This window comes from Lethenteron reissneri, unplaced genomic scaffold (genome assembly GCF_015708825.2).
Source record: "Lethenteron reissneri isolate LAM-NWPU_2019-01 unplaced genomic scaffold, ASM1570882v1 scaffold_1638, whole genome shotgun sequence".
In the NCBI taxonomy this organism is placed as follows: Eukaryota; Metazoa; Chordata; class Hyperoartia; order Petromyzontiformes; family Petromyzontidae; genus Lethenteron; species Lethenteron reissneri.
In genome coordinates this window covers 3,235,640-3,254,712 of record NW_026891375.1, presented here as the reverse complement: position 1 = coordinate 3,254,712, position 19,073 = coordinate 3,235,640, and the positions used below count along the sequence as shown (strand labels likewise).

General features: G+C 54.2%; 1 protein-coding gene and 1 long non-coding RNA gene across 2 annotated transcripts; both read left to right on the top strand.

Annotated features, from left to right (window-relative positions):
• Positions 1 to 435: 435 nt before the first annotated feature.
• LOC133362973 (trichohyalin-like) lies at positions 436 to 12,395 on the top strand. Its single transcript, XM_061581951.1, is given in 8 exon segments — positions 436 to 608; positions 3,378 to 4,512; positions 4,842 to 4,977; positions 6,166 to 6,246; positions 7,289 to 8,335; positions 8,337 to 8,638; positions 12,097 to 12,292; positions 12,333 to 12,395. Coding segments are annotated over 7 exon segments (1,929 nt in total). The 5' UTR covers positions 436 to 608; positions 3,378 to 4,408.
• A 1,272-nt stretch (positions 12,396 to 13,667) lies between these two features.
• LOC133362938 (uncharacterized) lies at positions 13,668 to 18,678 on the top strand. The gene is made up of 3 exons (XR_009757550.1): positions 13,668 to 13,873; positions 15,895 to 15,962; positions 18,035 to 18,678. It is a non-coding gene; the product is annotated as an uncharacterized LOC133362938 (long non-coding RNA).
• The last annotated feature ends 395 nt before the right edge of the window (positions 18,679 to 19,073 follow it).

The following is a 19,073-nucleotide window of genomic DNA, read 5'->3' as shown; positions in this document are numbered from 1 at the left end:
TAGTGTATAGTGTAGTGTATAGTGTAGTGTATAGTGTAGTGTAAAGTAGTGTATAGTGTAGTGTATAGTGTAGTGTATAGTGTAGTGTATAGTGTAGTGTATAGTGTAGTGTAAAGTAGTGTATAGTAGTGTAGGGGCACGGGGGTGACAAGCTCGGGCACTGATCAGCGGTTGACAGGTTTGCTATTCGCGTCTGCTAATCGATTATAATCAATCAATACTATAGACGTTTAATTTCCCAGTTCACATAAGCACCCCACCAATAAGACTTCAAATTTCCCAATGCAGATGAGCATCCGGGTCCCTTCCCGCCGGACTCCCCGCGCGAGCTCTGGTTGGCTCCGGTCGTTTTGGCGGGAAATCCAAATCGGGCCAATCACGACGCGGCGTTGGCGTCACGTGACCGGTACCAACAGCCGGCTCCCCCCCCCCTCCCCCCGCAAACGGTTGGCGGTGATTGAAAGCCGCGAAGGAGTCTGAGGTAAATTATGAACTTAGTTTTAAAATATTAATATATTTTAACAAAAAACTTTAACTCAAAGCGTAAAGGCGGCACTCGAGATCGAGCGAACGCCTGAAAGAAGAAGAATAAGAGAAAAAAACGCGAGGTAGGTGAGGCGAGTGTGTGTGTGTACATCTGTGTGTATACGAATAACCAACCATATTTGTCTACGAATAACCATCTGTGTGTGTGAATATGCATGAATGTGTGTACATCTGTGTGTGGGGAGCGGTTAGATACACTACCGCTCACCGCCAACACCCGGTGACGATTATTAGAACCGGTCCTGTGCCTCCCCTAGGTCGGCTCAGCCTCAAATGAGTACTTGGTGCGTAGTCCACCCACCTCCACAGATATACAACAAAACAAAGGTCCCCCGTGTAGCCTGTAACAGACTGTAGGGGCAAGTGTGCACTGTGGAACACGAGGTTTGTGGGTTAATACCTCAGTGGGATTTATTTTACTTTGTAAAATAACAACATATAGTTTACTTTTTACGTTTAAGTGAATTGTTTACCCTTCTTATACTTTGCACTCACATCGTGTTTGTGTGTTGCGTTCGTTGTTGTTTTAACGTTTAGAAACATCTGCAATGAAAGAGCTTCATAGCTCATCGGATTTCTCGTGCAGTATAAATACATTTGGATTTAAAGCTTTCGTGACTGCAGGGATTCATTTTCTTGGTTCTTTCGGTCAAACGCTCGCACTCACCAACCCACTCACCCACTCACCAACCCACTCACTCACCAACTCACCACTCACCACTCACCAACTCACTCACCCACCCCACTGCCACTCACCAACTAACCCACTTGCCAACTCACCCACTCACCAACCCACTCACTCACCAACTCACCCACTCACCAACCCACTCACTCACCAACTCACCCACTCACCAACTCACCCACTCACCAACCACTCACTCACCAACTCACCCACTCACCAACTCACCCACTCACCAACTCACCAACTCACCCACTCACCAACTCACCCACTCACCAACTCACCCACTCACCAACTCACCCACTCACCAACTCACCCACTCACCCACCCTCCCCTACACCTCCCACCCATTTACTCACCCAACTGCTCACTCACCCACCCACTCACCCACTCACCAACTCACCCACTCACCAACTCACCCACTCACCAACTTACCCACTCACCAACTCACCCACTCACCAACTCACCAACTCACCCACTCACCAACTCACCCACTCACTAACTCACTCACTCACCAACCCACTCACTCACCAACCCACTCACTCACCAACTCACCCACTCACCAACTCACCCACTCACCAACTCACCCACTCACCCACTCACTAACTCACTCACTCACCAACCCACTCACTCACCAACCCACTCACTCACCAACTCACCCACTCACCAACTCACTCACTCACCAACCCACCCGCTCGCCCACCCTCCCCTACACCTCCCACCCATTTACTCACCAAACTGCTCACCCACCCACTCACCAACCCACTCACTCACCAACTCACCCACTCACCAACTCACCCACTCACCAACTCACTCACTCACCAACCCACTCACTCACCAACTCACCCACTCACCAACTCACTCACTCACCAACCCACCCACTCGCCCACCCTCCCCTACACCTCCCACCCATTTACTCACCAAACTGCTCACCCACCCACTCACCAACCCACTCACTCACCAACTCACCCACTCACCAACTCACCCACTCACCAACTCACTCACTCCCCAACCCACTCACTCACCAACTCACCCACTCACCAACTCACTCACTCACCAACCCACCCACTCGCCCACCCTCCCCTACACCTCCCACCCATTTACTCACCAAACTGCTCACCCACCCACTCACCAACCCACTCACTCACCAACTCACCCACTCACCAACTCACCCACTCACCAATCCACTCACTCACCAACTCACCCACTCACCAACTCACCAACTCACCCACTCACCAACTCACCCACTCACCAACTCACCAACTCACCCACTCACCAACTCACCCACTCACCAACCCACCCGCTCGCCCACCCTCCCCTACACCTCCCACCCATTTACTCACCCAACTACTCACTCACCCACCCACTCACCAACCCACTCACTCACCAACTCACCCACTCACCAACCCTCCCCTACACCTCCCACCCATTTACTCACCAAATTTCTCACTCACCCACCCACTCACCAACCCACTCACTCACCCACTCACCAACTCACCCACTCGCCCACCCTTCCCTACACCTCTCACCCATTTACTCACCAAACTGCTCACTCACCCACCCACTCACCAACCCACTCACTCACCAACTCACCCACTCGCCAACTCACCCACTCACCAACCCACCCACTCGCCCACCCTCCCCTACACCTCCCACCCATTTACTCACCAAACTGCTCACTCACTCACCCACTCACCAACCCACTCGCTTACCAACTCACCCACTCGCCAACTCACCCACTCACCAACTCACCCACTCACCAACTCACTCACCAACCCACCCACCTCCTCACTCACCCACCCACTCACCAACCCACCCACTCGCCCACCCTCCCCTACACCTCCCACCCATTTACTCACCCAACTACTCACTCACCCACCCACTCACCAAACCACTCACTCACCAACTCACCCACTCGCCAACCCACCCACTCGCCCACCCTCCCATACACCTCCCACCCATTTACTCACCAAAGTGCTCACTCACCCACCCACTCACCAACCCACTCACTCACCAACTCACCCACTCACCAAGCCACCCACTCACCAACTCACCCACTCGCCAACCCACCCACTCGCCCACCCTCCCCTACACCTCCCACCCATTTACTCACCAAGCTGCTCACCCCCTTCCCATCTCCCTCCCGCCACAGACTCAGCTACCCACCACCGTCGCCACGGCAACCTCTCTCCCAAGCCAGCCTTTCCATTGGCTGACGGGGTTTCTCAAGGCAGCTCCTGATTGGTCAGTCGAGCCAGGATGGCGGTGACTTCCGTGGGGGGGCAGCCACCCCCGCTGGACTCCCACAATTCCCCGGAGCAAGTGGCAGCAATGGTGCATTGTGGGGGTCGGGTGATGGAGTCACGTGGAGAGGAGTCCATGGGACTGGATCGACGTGCATCGATGGACACGCCTATTCGCTCGCCTACATTCTCACCTGAAGACTCGCCCACACGTGCAGCTCACGATGAAGCTGAAGGATTGAATCATCACTCATCTACACGTTCACCTCTCCACTCACTTCGCGATGAACACGAACAATTGAATGAACGCTCACCCACCTACTCGCCTGAATACTCGCCTACACACTCGCTCGACTATTCAACTGCCCACTTACCTGAACGCTCACTTACCCACTCGCCTCGCAGTGAAGCTGAAGGTTTGAACGAGCGGACACCCGAACATTCACATGCTAGTTCACCTGAACCACGTAGCGAACACTCGTGTACGCACTCACCCGCGCGCTCACTTGCACCACGCTCACCCGCACACGACAGTGACCCCTCACCGGAGCGTCTGCGCGCTCACTCGCACACAGAGGACTCCCACTCCCCGGGCCTCTCTCCCCAGAGACTCTTCGCTCTCCGGCACTCCCCCTCTTCTCCCCTCTGCTTTCCATCTCTCTCCGTCTCCAGTCTCTTTTGCGGTCCCCGTGTCTCCTCTGGGCTTCCTGTGTCTCCCTGTCTCTCTCCAACCTCCCGTGTTCCCCCTGACCTCTCTATGTCTCGCTGCGTCTCTCCAGCCTCCCAAAGCTCCCCTAATCTCGCTGCGTGTCGCAGTCTCTCCCCCGGTGTCCCCGCGTCTCCCTCGGTCTCCCCACGCGTCCCCGCATCTCCCCACGTCACCCGCGTCTCGAGTCTCCGCCAGCAGCAGCAGCAGCCGTCCCCTGCCTCTGCGGCGGCCATGCTGAGCGGCGGACTGCATCGCATGCCGGCCATCGTGAACCTCCTGCTCGTCCTCCTGAAGCGGCGCGGGGAGGAGATGGGGCCTTGGGCAGCTGCCCTGAGGTAAGTCGGTTGAACACGTAAGAAGGCGTCCTTGAAGTTGATTGGTCCACACCCGAGACAGCTTTCCTTAGAGCCTAATCTCACATGGGTTGGACCAGATGACGCTAAAAGGCGCACAACTCAAAGACAACGCACCATCAGAGTACGAGAGCTCGGGGTAAAGCATTTACACCATTGGAACCTCATTTGCCAGTAAAAAAAAAAGGTTAAAAAAACAATTTTATTTTTTACTAGCAAATGAGGTTCCAATGGTGATCGCTGATTCGTCATCGCCGTCAATGATGCTTAATGATCGTGTCCTCCTTACCTCCCCGCCCCCCCTCCACAAGGGAGAGGAAACGTCACCGAGTCACCCAGCGCCGCCTCGCCTGGGCCCTCAGCAGGCTGCGCGAGACTCGCCAGGCCCTGGACGTCGCCGTGGAGATGGAGCGGCGCAGGGAGGCGGTGGTGAGGCAGCTGGATGAGGTGAGGGGTGGTTCACTTCTGTCTCGCCACGGTGGCTAGGAGACGTTAACGAGCTCGACTGGTATACAGGAGGCCGTGGGCTCGTTCCCGAACCCTGACGATGCCTGCTGCTGTATATGTGGAGTTTGTGTGTCTCTCTCTCCCCGTGGTTGCGTGGATTTTTCTCCGGGTCCTTTGGTTTTTCCCTCCATTTTGAAACATGCGTCCGTGGTATTTGGCTGCTAGAAATTTCCACGCAATGATAAGCCAATTAATTTGTGGCCCGGTCGCTTCTAAAGTAAAAGATAGTTTAGTATGTACGTCGAACTTAGCCAAACGTACGTAGCCAAACGTACGTAGCCAATCATCTGGAGAGGTCTGCACTGTTTTGCCGTCTCTGCCTCCGCGTTTATTTTTGAATCACGGCCGCTGAGCGCCAAGCCCAGAGGCCCAAAATGTGGCCGGGCGTGGTGCTAGCCACCGACCCCCTCGTGTGCCGTGCCTGCCTTCATAGGTTCCTCTCGTCTTCTTGGTTCTTTCGGTAAAGTCACGTAGAATGGAAATAATAAAATAATAAAAATAAAATAGTTCTCACGACGTTTCGGCCACAACGCAAGCGGCCGTCCTCAGGTGAGGAACAGGTCTGTCGAGACGACAGAGTCTGAATGACTTTGTCTTCTGACCTGTTCCTCACCTGAGAACGGCCGCTTGCGTTGTGGCCGAAACGTCGTGAGAATTATTTTATTATGTTTCATTTTTATTATTTTATTATTATTTCCATTCTACGTGACTTTACCGAAAGAACCAAGAAGATGAATCTCTGCAGTCACGAAAGGTTCCTCTCGCTAACAGCACTTGCCCCAACGGTTTAAGGCTGCACGGGGAATCTTTGTGGGGAGCGGTAGAGTGGCAGTTAAGGCGCCGCGCTAAGAACTTCAGCGACCCCAGTTCGATTCCCGCTCACGGCCAACACCAGTAACGATAACCTGAATCGCTCCTGGGCCTCCCCGAGGTCGAATCAGCCTCGAACGAGTACCTGGTGCGAAACCAAGGCGGTCGAGCGTGGTGCTCGCCAACCCGGCCGTTCGTGTGCCGTGCCGGCCTTCGTAGGTGCTGCTGCTACTCTCGCTAACGGCACTCGCTCCAACGGTCCCTTGAAGGCTACACGGGGGGCCCCCTTTGTCTGTTCCGCGCGCGCGTTTACCGCAGACCCTGGCGCAAGTGGTGCGGTGCTGCAAGAGGAGAGACGCTCATCTCACAGAGCAGAGTCCCACGGTGCAAGCAGAGAAGGTAAAGTATGGAGCGGGGGGCGGGAGGGAGGTAGGGAGGGGAGCAGGACGAAGGGAGGCTTGCGTGGTGACGTGGCTGATCGCGAGCGGCGGCGTTCGTTGCGCGCACGAAGCGCTTGCCAACAATTGAAGCGCAACAACTCACGGAGCTCGTCAAGGAGCATAAACCACCATCGCTCAAACTCCGGTCGTCATACTCGCAGAGCGGCCTTTGGCTCGCTCAGCGAACAAAGACGGCCACTGCGTAGCGCGGCGCTTTCAGACGCGCTGCTTTTGCGGCCGTCTGGAACGCTCTTCCGATAATTAGGAAGCCGCTTTGAGCTGTGCACTTAAATCACCTGGATTTAAAACGAATTTCTTTAGGACTGCTTTTTTGTGTTTAGATTGTTGCTGCTTCCCCCGCACCTCCGATTAGCACGGCTGGCTACGTACTGTGCAAAAGAAGTTCAACATGCGGGCGAGGACTCGGGTGAAACACGTCGCTTATCTAATCGCCAAATTGCGTTTGCGACGATCGTTCTCCCGACCTCGCCGGGCGAATCGAGCCGTGTCTACGGTAATAATCGGCGCGCTGTCAAACGCTCGCACGCCGCGCGGACGATTCCATTTTGTTTGGCTGTGTGTCAGAGGTCGTGAGGAGGGAGGGGAGGGAGGCATTCTCGACGACATAGATGTGGGTAAGTGCCTTACGTGGCCTCGCCCCCGAGACAGCAGTTGCTGTGAATCGCTGACTGCGCGCGCACGCGTTGAGTCCGCGTTAACGTTCAGGGTTTCGCGTCTCTTTTGATTTTTCGATTTAAAGCTTTCGTGACTGCAGGGATTCATCTTCTTGGTTCTTTTGGTAAAGTCACGCAGAAGGGAAATAATAAAATAATAAAAATAAAACATAATAAAATAAAATAATAAAATAAAATAATAAAATAATATAATAAAATATAATAATTTTTTTATTTTATGATTTTTTATTATTTTATTACTTCCCTTCTACGTGACTTTACCGAAAGAACCAAGAAGATGGTTTCGCGTCTCTTTTGATTGTGAAGCAGGCAGCGGAGCCGAGCCACGGCACGGGGACCCAGAGTGACTCGGAGGTGGTGGAGCGTGGGGACGACACGGAGACGGAGAGAGACTCGGACGTGGCGGTGGTGGTGGTGGTGGAGGAGGAGGAGGAGAGAGACTCTGTAGTGAAGGAGAGAGACTCTGTAGTGAAGGAGAGAGTCTCTGTAGTGAAGGAGAGAGACCAGTTGAAGGAGGAGAGAGACCGGGTGGTGGAGGAGAGAGACCAGTTCAAGGAGGAGAGAGACTCTGTAGTGAAGGAGAGAGACCAGTTGAAGGAGGAGAGAGACCAGATGAAGGAGGAGAGAGACTCTGTAGTGAAGGAGAGAGACCAGTTGAAGGAGGAGAGAGACCGGATCAAGGAGGAGAGAGACTCTGTAGTGAAGGAGAGAGACCAGTTGAAGGAGGAGAGAGACCAGATGAAGGAGGAGAGAGACTCTGTAGTGAAGGAGAGAGACCAGTTGAAGGAGGAGAGAGACCGGATCAAGGAGGAGAGAGACTCTGTAGTGAAGGAGAGAGACCAGTTGAAGGAGGAGAGAGACCAGATCAAGGAGGAGAGAGACCGGATCAAGGAGGAGAGAGACTCTGTAGTGAAGGAGAGAGACCAGTTGGTGGAGGAGAGAGACTCTGTAGTGAAGGAGAGAGACTCTGTAATGAAGGAGAGAAACCTGGTGGTGGAGGAGAGAGATGGGTTGAAGGAGGAGCGAGACCAGTTGAAGGAGGAGAGAGACCTGGTGGTGGAGGAGAGAGACCGGTTGAAGGAGGAGAGAGATGGGTTGAAGGAGGAGAGAGAGCAGTTGAAGGAGGAGAGAGGACTCTGTAGTGAAGGAGAGAGACCAGTTGGTGGAGGAGAGAGACTCTGTAGTGAAGGAGAGAGACTCTGTAATGAAGGAGAGAAACCTGGTGGTGGAGGAGAGAGATGGGTTGAAGGAGGAGCGAGACCAGTTGAAGGAGGAGAGAGACCTGGTGGTGGAGGAGAGAGACCAGTTGAAGGAGGAGAGAGACCGGTTGAAGGAGGAGAGAGACCAGATGAAGGAGGAGAGAGACCGGGTGGTGGAGGATAGAGTGCAGTTGAAGGAGGAGAGAGACGCTGTAGTGAAGGAGAGAGATGAGTTGAAGGAGGAGAGAGACGGGTTGGTGGAGGAGAGAGACAGTGAGGTGAAGGAGAGGGAGGCGGTGGAGAGGGGTGGACGCGCTCGGGTCGAGGAGCTGAAGAGGCTGCTGCACACGGAGGAGGCCGCCCGGGACCAGGCCGTGCAGATGGAGGCCTCGATGCGGGAGACACTTCGCCTCCGAGAGGAGGAGATGAGATCGCTGCGACAGGAGCACGAGCAACGGTGAGATAAGCGGGGGGGGGGGGGGGGTGGACACGGCGAGATTCGAGAGAACGCGGGGAGATCGGTTGTTCAACTAAAACTATAAACTATATTTAATTTTTGTTTTACCAGGTTAGGCCCGCTGAGCCGTATAGCTCTTTCGAAGAAGGCTATCGCATATGGTAGCTCAATTTAGTGGCTTGTCACTTGGGAATTTATAGCAGCCAAATACTATTCAAAGTTTATTCTAAATGTGGAGGGTAAAACCGGTGGACCCGGAAGCAATTCCACGCGACCACGGGGAGAACACGCAAACTCCAGACGTAGATCGGGCGTCAGGGTTGGGATTAAATCCACAACCTGCTGTATACCAGGCGAGACAAATGGGAGAGATACGGAGACATTGGGACACATGGGGAGACTTGGGGAGATACCGGGAGCTATAAACACACTTGTAGATCTCGATTTAAAGCTTTCATGACTGCAGGGATTCATCTTCTTGGTTCTTTCGGTGCTGCTAATCCTGCATAATGCACGGGCATAAGTAGTACTAATCACATACCTGCATTTCCCATATCCCTTCCCTTTGATGCTGCTAATCCTGCATAATGCACGGGCATAAGTAGTACTAATCACATACCTGCATTTCCCATATCCCCTCCCTTTGATGCTGCTAATCCTGCATAATGCACGGACATAAGTGGTGCTAATCACATACCTGCATTTCCCATAAATATGCTGAATTCCTCTTGATATGCAAATTCTTTTGTCAAGGTGCCCTTTCCCCCCCTTCCAACCCAGCTTAAATATACGCTCCAAGCATGGTGCTGTTTCATTCAGACGCTGTCGCCTCGACAGACCTGGTTTTCACCTGAGGACGGCTGCTTGCGTTGTAGCCGAAACGTCGTGATAATTATTTTATTATGTTTTATTTCATTATTTTTATTGTTTCCCTTCTACGTGACGACTTTACCGAAAGAACCAAGAAGATGAACACTTGTTGATCCTCATTCACACACAAACAAAGACACAGATCCCCTGTGTAGCCTACATAGGCTTTTGGGGCAAGTGCTATAAGCGTGCACCTATGAAGGCCGGCACGGCACTTGAAGGGGAAGGTGGCCAACACTACGCCTGGCCGTCTTTGTCTCCCCATTGCAGCTTCGTATGGAACGATAGACTAGGAAACTTCCGACACATCAGTATTACACAGCCGATGAAAAGATAATGCTGCTCGACTGATTCGGAGTAAGACCTCTGCCGCCAAACTGGTACTGGTCACAAGCTCACTACTCAGGTGTGGGAGGTCATCGTTTCTCTCCACAACTGCCCCATCACTCACGAGGAGGTGGGGTATTTTACTGCATAAATGCCCGGGTAGATGCGTTATGTTTGGTGGGAATGATAGTGCAAAGACGACTTGACACATTTTTCTTGAGATGGTTTCTTTAATGAAGACACGTTCACTCGAACAGACGGAGACCCCACTGCAACTGCCCCAAGTCTCCCGCGTATCTCCCTTATATACGGACTGAGGCCTCACCCCCCCCTTCCAGAACCTTCTTGCTGACTGGACGCTCGCTCCACCAGCAGACTCTACCGTCCTCTTCCCTCGCCACAAGTCCCTTCGTCCTGCAAGCTGACTCTCCTGTCATTACCTCCCGTGGCCACCAGTCCCTTCGCACTCACAGCTGACTCCCCTGTCATTACCTCCCGTGGCCACCAGTCCCTTCACACTCACAGCTGACTCCCCTGTCATTACCTCCCATGGCCACCAGTCCCTTCGCACTCACAGCTGACTCCCCTGTCATTACCTCCCGTGGCCACCAGTCCCTTCGTGCCGCAAGCTGACTCTCCTGTCATTACCTCCCGTGGCCACCAGTCCCTTCGTCCTGCAAGATGACTCCCCTGTCATTACCTCCGTGGCCACCAGTCCACTCGCACTGCAGGCTGACTCCCCTGTCATTACCTCCCGTGGCCACCAGTCCCTTCGTGCCGCAAGCTGACTCTCCTGTCATTACCTCCCGTGGCCACCAGTTCCTTCGCACTGCAGGCTGACTCCCCTGTCATTACCTCCCGTGGCCACCAGTCCCTTCACACTCACAGCTGACTCCCCTGTCATTACCTCCCGTGGCCACCAGTCCCTTCACACTCACAGCTGACTCCCCTGTCATTACCTCCCGTGGCCACCAGTCCACTCACACTGCAGGCTGACTCCCCTGTCATTACCTCCCGTGGCCACCAGTCCCTTCGTGCCGCAAGCTGACTCTCCTGTCATTACCTCCCGTGGCCACCAGTCCCTTCGTCCTGCAAGATGACTCCCCTGTCATTACCTCCCGTGGCCACCAGTCCACTCGCACTGCAGGCTGACTCCCCTGTCATTACCTCCCGTGGCCACCAGTCCCTTCACACTCACAACTGACTCCCCTGTCATTACCTCCCGTGGCCACTAGTCCCTTCACACTCACAGCTGACTCCCCTGTCATTACCTCCCGTGGCCACTAGTCCCTTCACACTCACAGCTGACTCCCCTGTCATTACCTCCCGTGGCCACCAGTCCCTTCACACTCACAGCTGACTCCCCTGTCATTACCTCCCGTGGCCACCAGTCCCTTCACACTCACAGCTGACTCCCCTGTCATTACCTCCCGTGGCCACCAGTCCCTTCGCACTCACAACTGACTCCCCTGTCATTACCTCCCGTGGCCACCAGTCCCTTCACACTCACAGCTGACTCCCCTGTCATTACCTCCCGTGGCCACCAGTCCCTTCACACTCACAGCTGACTCCCCTGTCATTACCTCCCGTGGCCACCAGTCCCTTCACACTCACAGCTGACTCCCCTGTCATTACCTCCCGTGGCCACCAGTCCCTTCACACTCACAGCTGACTCCCCTGTCATTACCTCCCGTGGCCACCAGTCCCTTCGCACTCACAACTGACTCCCCTGTCATTACCTCCCGTGGCCACCAGTCCCTTCGCACTCACAACTGACTCCCCTGTCATTACCTCCCGTGGCCACCAGTCCCTTCACACTCACAGCTGACTCCCCTGTCATTACCTCCCGTGGCCACCAGTCCACTCGCACTGCAGGTAGACTCTACTGTCATTACAATAGTAAGGCCCCACCACGAAGTGGCACAATGCAGGTTCAGCAGTTGAGTTACCAACTCCTGATTGAGCAGCAATCACCAGATCATCAACATAGAGGGAGCCATCGCTTGACCGCACCCGGGCAGCGGTCAGCCTCCCATTGTACCTGTACCATATGAACGGGGACACGATTGGAAACACGGGGGATAAGATTGGAGACACAGAGACACACGATTGGAGACACAGACACAATTGGAGACACCAGGGCACACGATTGAAGACACGATTGGAGACACAGAAACACGGGGGACACGTTCGGAGACACGGGATGATGGTGGACACTCCGGTTAGCGCGCGCGCTTCTTCGTGCGCCTTGTCCCCTGCAGCCTCCGCGTCGTCCGCGCGGAGACGGAGCGCCTGTCCTGGGAGAAGCGAGCCCTCGAGGCGTGGAGACACGAGACGACGCTGGCGCTCTCTCGCCTCGTCCGCCACGAGGCGGCGGACGCGGGGACCGCCGGCCACGGCACGCGCAGCGCCGGCGGCCCCCGCCGCTCACATCACGAGCCCCGCTGCGCGGACGGGGTACGCGGCGGTCCGACCACGACGCGCTCGCCTCTGGCAGCACGGCAGCGTACGCGCCCATCTCCGCCGCGTGCGCCTCAACCACACTCAGCAGCAGCAGTAGCGGCAGCAGCAGCAGCAGTAACTGCAACAGCAGCAGCAGCAGCAGCGGCTGCAACAGCAGCAGCACAGTCGCAATCGGCCCTGACGCGTACACCGCCGGCCAGAACGCGTCCATCCACAATTTGCATGACTTGAGCCCCGACAAATACACGCCTGCTGTCCATAGCACGCACACATCCCTCGCTTACATGGACCAGGCTGTGCCTAACGCACACCACACTATGCATAACGCACACCACACTGTGCCTAACGCACACCACACTGTTCCTAACGCACACCACACTATGCCTAGCGCACACCACACTATCCCTAACGCACACCACACTATGCCTAACACACACCACACTGTGCCTAACACACACCACACTGTGCCTAACGCACACCACACTAGCCTAACGCACACCACACTATGCCTAGCGCACACCACACTATCCCTAACGCACACCACACTATGCCTAACGCATACCACACTATCCCTAGCGAATACCAGACTGTCCCTAACGCACACCACACTATGCCTAACGCACACCACACTATCCCTAGCGAATACCAGATTGTTTCTAACGCACACCAATCTATCGCTAACGCATACCACACTATCCCTAGCGAATACCAGACTATCCCTAACGCACACGAGACTGTCCCTAACACACACCACACTATCCCTAACACACACGAGGCTGTCCCTATTACACACCACACTATCCCTAGCGAATACCATACTGTCCTTAACGCACACCAGACTTTCCCTAACGCACAGCAGTCTATCGCTAACGCATACCACACTATCCCTAGCGAATACCAGGCTGTCCCTATCGCATACCAGACTGTCTCTAACGCACAGCAGTCTATCGCTAACACACACGAGACTGTCCCTAACGCATACCACACTATCCCTAACACATACCAGACTGTCCCTAACACACACCAGTCTATCGCTAACACACACCAGTCTATCGCTAACACATACCACACTATCCCTAGCGAATACCACACTGTCCCTAACACATACCAGACTGTCGCTAACACACACCAGACTGTCGCTAACCTACACACCAGACTGTCCTTAACGCACAGCAGTCTGTCGTTAACACACAGCAGACTGTCCCTAACACACACCACACTGTCCCTATCACACAGCGGTCTATCGCTAACGGAGACACGTCTGTCGCCACTCCGCCCCTCCTCAATGTCACCGCATCTACCTCCGGCACCGCCACTCGCGCGCAGCAAACACCCGCAGCCATAACAGACGCACTGAGCAGCCCCGCCGTGTCCGTGGTCATCCACGGCACGACCGCCGCCGGACACGGCACGCCCACCGCCGGCCACGGCACGCCCACCGCCGGCCACGGCACGCCCACCGCCGGCCACGGCACGACCGCCGCCGGCCACGGCACGACCGCCGCTGGCTCGCAGAGCAGAGGGGACGAGTGGAGAGGAGAAAGAGAATGTGAGCTGAGGAGATACGTGCAGATGGTAACTTGCTCCACGCACGCACACATACATGTACACACATGTACACACACACATCAGCACGCACACAACCCATGTACATACATGTACATACATGTACACCCACATCAGCACGCACACATACATGTACATACATGTACATCCATGTACACCACATCAGCACGCCACACACACAGTACATACATGTACACACACATCAGCCACGCACACATACATGTACATACATATACACACCAAGATATGCACTCACACATACATGTACACACATGTACACACACACATCAGCACGCACACACACATGTACATACATGTACACACACATCAGCACTCACACATACATGCACATACATGTACACACACATCAGCACTCACACATACATGTACACACACATCAGCACTCGCACATACATGTACATACATGTACACACACATCAGCACGCACACATACATGTACATACATGTACACACACATCAGCACGCACACATACATGTAATACATGTACACACACCATCAGCAGGTACATACATGTACACACACACACATCAGCACTCACACATACATGTACATACATGTACACACCCACATCAGCACTCACACATACATGTACATACATGTAACACACCAGATATGCACTCGCACGTATACATGTACTCACACATTCATGCACGTAGCCTCAACAGACTGCTTGGGGCAAGTGCTGTTAGTGAGCTGGCCGGCACGGCAACGAGGGGGTGGGTGGCCAGCACCACGCCCGGCGCCTTTGTCTCCCCAGTGGTGTTGTTGCTTGCACACCGCACCAGGTACTCGTTTGAGGCTGAGTCGACCTAGAGGAGGAGGCCCAGGACCGGTTCGGATCATCGTCGTCCGTGACCTCCTGCACCTAGCCTGGCACAGCAGTCACCCATGGCACCTGCTGGGTCTGTACCGTGACCTGCACCTAGCCTGGCACAGCAGTCAACCCACGTCACCTGCTGGGTCTGTCCCGTGACCTCCTGCACCTAGCCTGGCACAGCAGTCAACCCACGTCACCTGCTGGGTCTGTCCCGTGACCTCCTGCCACCTAGCCTGGCACAGCAGTCAACCCACGTCACCTGCTGGGCTGTCCCGTGACCTCCTGCACCTAGCCTGGCACAGCAGTCAACCCACGTCACCTACTGGGTCTGTCCCGTGACCTCCTGCACCTAGCCTGGCACAAGCGTCGTTGTGACGTCACCGGTACAAACAAAGACAAAGATGCCCGTATAGCCTGTAACAGACTGCTGGGGCAAGTGCTGTTAGCGAGCAGCACTTATGAAGGCTACCGGCACTGTGGCACACGAGGGGGTGGGTGGCCAGCACCACGCCCGGCCGCCTTTGTCTCCCCAGTGGCGATGTTTACTGCACACGGCACCAGCTACTCGTCCGTGAGGTTGATTCGACCTCGGGGAAGCTCGGCACCGGTTCAGATGTTCGCCACCGTTATTGGTCGTGACTAGGAATCGAACTGGGGTTGTTGGCGCCACCACCGCTCCCCACACTCTCACGCTCACACAAGGCACGTGTATCTTCTTGGTTCTTTCGTAAAGTCACGTAGAATGAAAATAATAAAAATAAAACCAAATAAAATATTCTCACGACCGTTTTCGGCCACAACGCAAGCAGCCGTCATCAGGTGAAGACCAGGTTTGTCGGGGAGACAGCGTCTGTTTTCATTCATGTCGGGGAGACGAGCGTCTGTTTTCACTCAGACGCTGTCTCCCGACAGACCTGGTCTTCACCTGAGGACGGCTGCTTGCGTTGTAGCCGAAACGTCGTGAGAATTATTTTATTATGTTTGATTTCATTATTTTTATTGTTTCCCTTCTACGTGACTTTACCGAAAGAACCAAGAAGATGAATCCCTGCAGTCACGAAAGCTTTAAATCGAAAAAGTCACGTATACTCGTATAGCCACCCATATACACACACTCAGTGATCGCATCATGATGATGGCGAGGTGGTGGTGGATGATGATGATGATGACGTTGATGCTGACGATTTGCAGCTGTTAAGCCGTTCCCCGGGAATTCCTCTGAGTGGGGAGTTTCAGGAGTCTGGATCCGCTCTGGGCAGGTGAGCATACCATCTCACACTCACCCTCTCTCCCGCGCAATCACACGTTCATCCGTTCGCTCACCCAATCGCTCACCCACTCGCTCACCCTCTCTTCCACACAATCACACGTTCATCTGTTTGTTCACCCAATCGCTCACTCACTCGCTCACTCACTCTCTTCTCCCACGCAATCACACATTCTTCACTCGCTCACCCTGTAGCTGCTCACCCACCCACCCACTCGCACAAATAACTCGGTCACCCTCTTACATGCTAGCTCACCTACTCACCCACTCAAATATCAATTCACTCATCCACCAAAAACTCACGTAACCATTCATCGACCTCAACACCAACTTACCCACCCGTTCAGCCACTCGCCATAATAACAACGATCGTGCAAATCTGTAATGCGCCCAATATTTCGCGAACATAAATGACAATAAGTGAGGCTCGGAGCCAAGCTCCGGTGTTACTTGAAAACTCGGAGAAAGACGATGGGGCCATTGAGAAGAGGTGGGGGTTTGAGCTGTCAGAGGTGTAGATTGATCGCTGCTGTAGCTGCTGCTGGCTGCTGTCTGCTGCTGTAGCTGCTGTAGCTGCTGCTGCTGTTGCTGATGACTGCTGATGACTGCTGCTGTAGCTGCTGTCTGCTGCTGCTGCTACTGCCTGCTGCTGCTGTAGCTGCTGTAGCTGCTGCTGGCTCCAACTGCTGCTACTGCTGCTGGCTGCTGATGACTGCTGCTGCTGCTGTTGCTGCTGCTGTAGCTGCTGCTGTTGTTAGCTGCTGCTACTGCTGCTGATGTAGCTGCTGCTGACTGCTGCTGTCTGCCTGCTGCTGATGATTGCTGCTGGCTGCTGCTGCTGCTGTCTGCTGCTGCTGGCTGCTGCTGCTGACTGCTGCTACTGCTGCTGTAGCTGCTGTAGCTGACTGCTGCTGTCTACTGCTGCTGCTGCTGCTGATGATGACTGCTGCTGCTGCTGCAGACTGCTGCTGCTAGCTACTGCTGCTGCTGACTGCTGCTGCTGCTGGCTGCTACTACTGCTGCTGCTGTGTGCTGCTGCTGATGCTGCTGGTTTGCTGCTGTTGACTGCTGCTGCTAATGCTGCTACTGACTGCTGCTGCTGGCTGCTGCTGCTACTGAGAGTTGCTGCTGTAGCTGCTGCTACTGCTGCTGGTTTACTGCTGCTGGCTGCTGCTGCTAATGCTGTCTGCTGCTGTTGGCTACTGCTGTCTGCTGCTGTTGGCTACTGCTGCTACTGCTGCTGGCTGCTGCTGCTGCGGATGACCCACTTCACTCACCCTCGTTCACAAGACAAAGACCCCCCGGTAGCCTGAACAGACTGTTGGGGCAAGTGCTGGTAGCGAGTAGCACCGACAAAGGCCGGCACGGCACACGAGGAGGTGGGTGGCCAGCACCACGCCCGGCCGCCTTTGTCTCCCTCGTAGCGATGTTTACACACCGCGCCAGGTACTTATTTAAGGCGAGTCGACCTAGGGGAGGCCCAGAAACGGTTTCCGATCATCGTCACCGGTGTTGGTGGACCGTGAGTGGGAATCGCACTCTGGCCGCCGGGTTTGTAGCGCAGCGTAGCGCTAACCACCACTACTCACTCGTTCATTCACATCCCCACACCCACAACAACAGCCGCCGTTCGCCACTAAGTGGCAGTGATGTTACCGTGGCGCTTGTGCCAGGCCCCAGGTGTGCTCCGAGGCCATCACGCGAAGTGTTTCGAACGCTCTCCGCTGGCACGAGTCGCGGGACAGACCCAGGTGCCGTGGGCTGAGATGTCTGGCAGATGCACCACGTTCACCCACTCGCTCAGCCACTCGCAGCTTCAGTTTTGGCTGAAAAATCTATTCGAATCTCCGAGCAGAGCCTCCATCAGTCTTGCTCTTGATTGGAAACTCACTTCTCTAGAACTCCTTAATGTGTTTAGTTTGTTGTCCTTCACCCCGCACCTGCGATCTAGAGCGGTTGGCCTTGTACGGTGCGAAAGAAGTTCAACGTGCGTACACACAAGCGTCCCTGACGCGGCCGTTGTGAACCGCCTGTACACCCACGCATGTCGATTTATCTCGACAGGGACCCCGCCGAGAAGTGTCCACCTCATCAACCTCCTCCTCCCCCGAGTTCTGTCGGGGAGGTCATCTGCTCACCCATTGTTCCTCGCACTTGCAAGGTATGCGTCGCACTGCTGCTGCTGGAGCAGAGGTCGCAACCGGATACCCGATACCCGTACCCTACCCGATACCCGGCTACCCGTACCCGGCCGGGTACGGGTACGGGTACCCATTTGCGACCCTGGTGCGGCCGGGTACGGGTAGGCCGTGAGTCACTGGTGAGTCACCGTTTGTCACTCATTTCCCAACGTCTTGTCTCTTCTCACAATTCAAGTTTCTAGAATCAACCCACCCGCGCCCGCAACATGGCTTCATCCCAGAGGTCGCAATCAGGTACCCGATACCCGTACCCTACCCGTACTCGGCCGGGTAGGGTACGGGTACGGCCGGGTACCCGTTTGCGACCCTGGTGCGGCTGGGTACGGGTAAGGAATCAAAACCCGTTTGCGACCTCTGTGCTAGAGTAGATTTGAAGTTTTTGTGACTTCAAGGATTCATACTCTTTATAGTAATAGGTTTTTACCCTTTCAACTGGTACAAAAACTGACACCTTTATACAAGGGATCATGTTTGCAATAACCACAACACAAGCAGTCAAAATGCAAACAAAAACACAACTCTGATAATGTATGCACTGTCCTTGAAGTTGATTGGTCCACACCCGAGACAGCTTTTCTTAGAGCCTAGTCTCCATTGGTGTTGGACCAGATGACGCCAAAAGGCAAAATAAGCCCTATTGTTACACGCTTTTATTTAACTGTCTGTTGTTGTATCCTCAAATCTTGTAACTCAATTTTAACCCACTTCCCAATGTGGTATCGACTGCAAACTTGGTATACTGATGTCACACTGATGACAATACCATATTATATCATATATATATTTTTATATATATATAAAATATATATATCGTTTTTAAATATTCTTTTTTACATGTTATGTTTCGGCTTGGGTCAATTGTCCACGCTCAACTGACGTTGTCTGTAATTGGCCACGGCCCT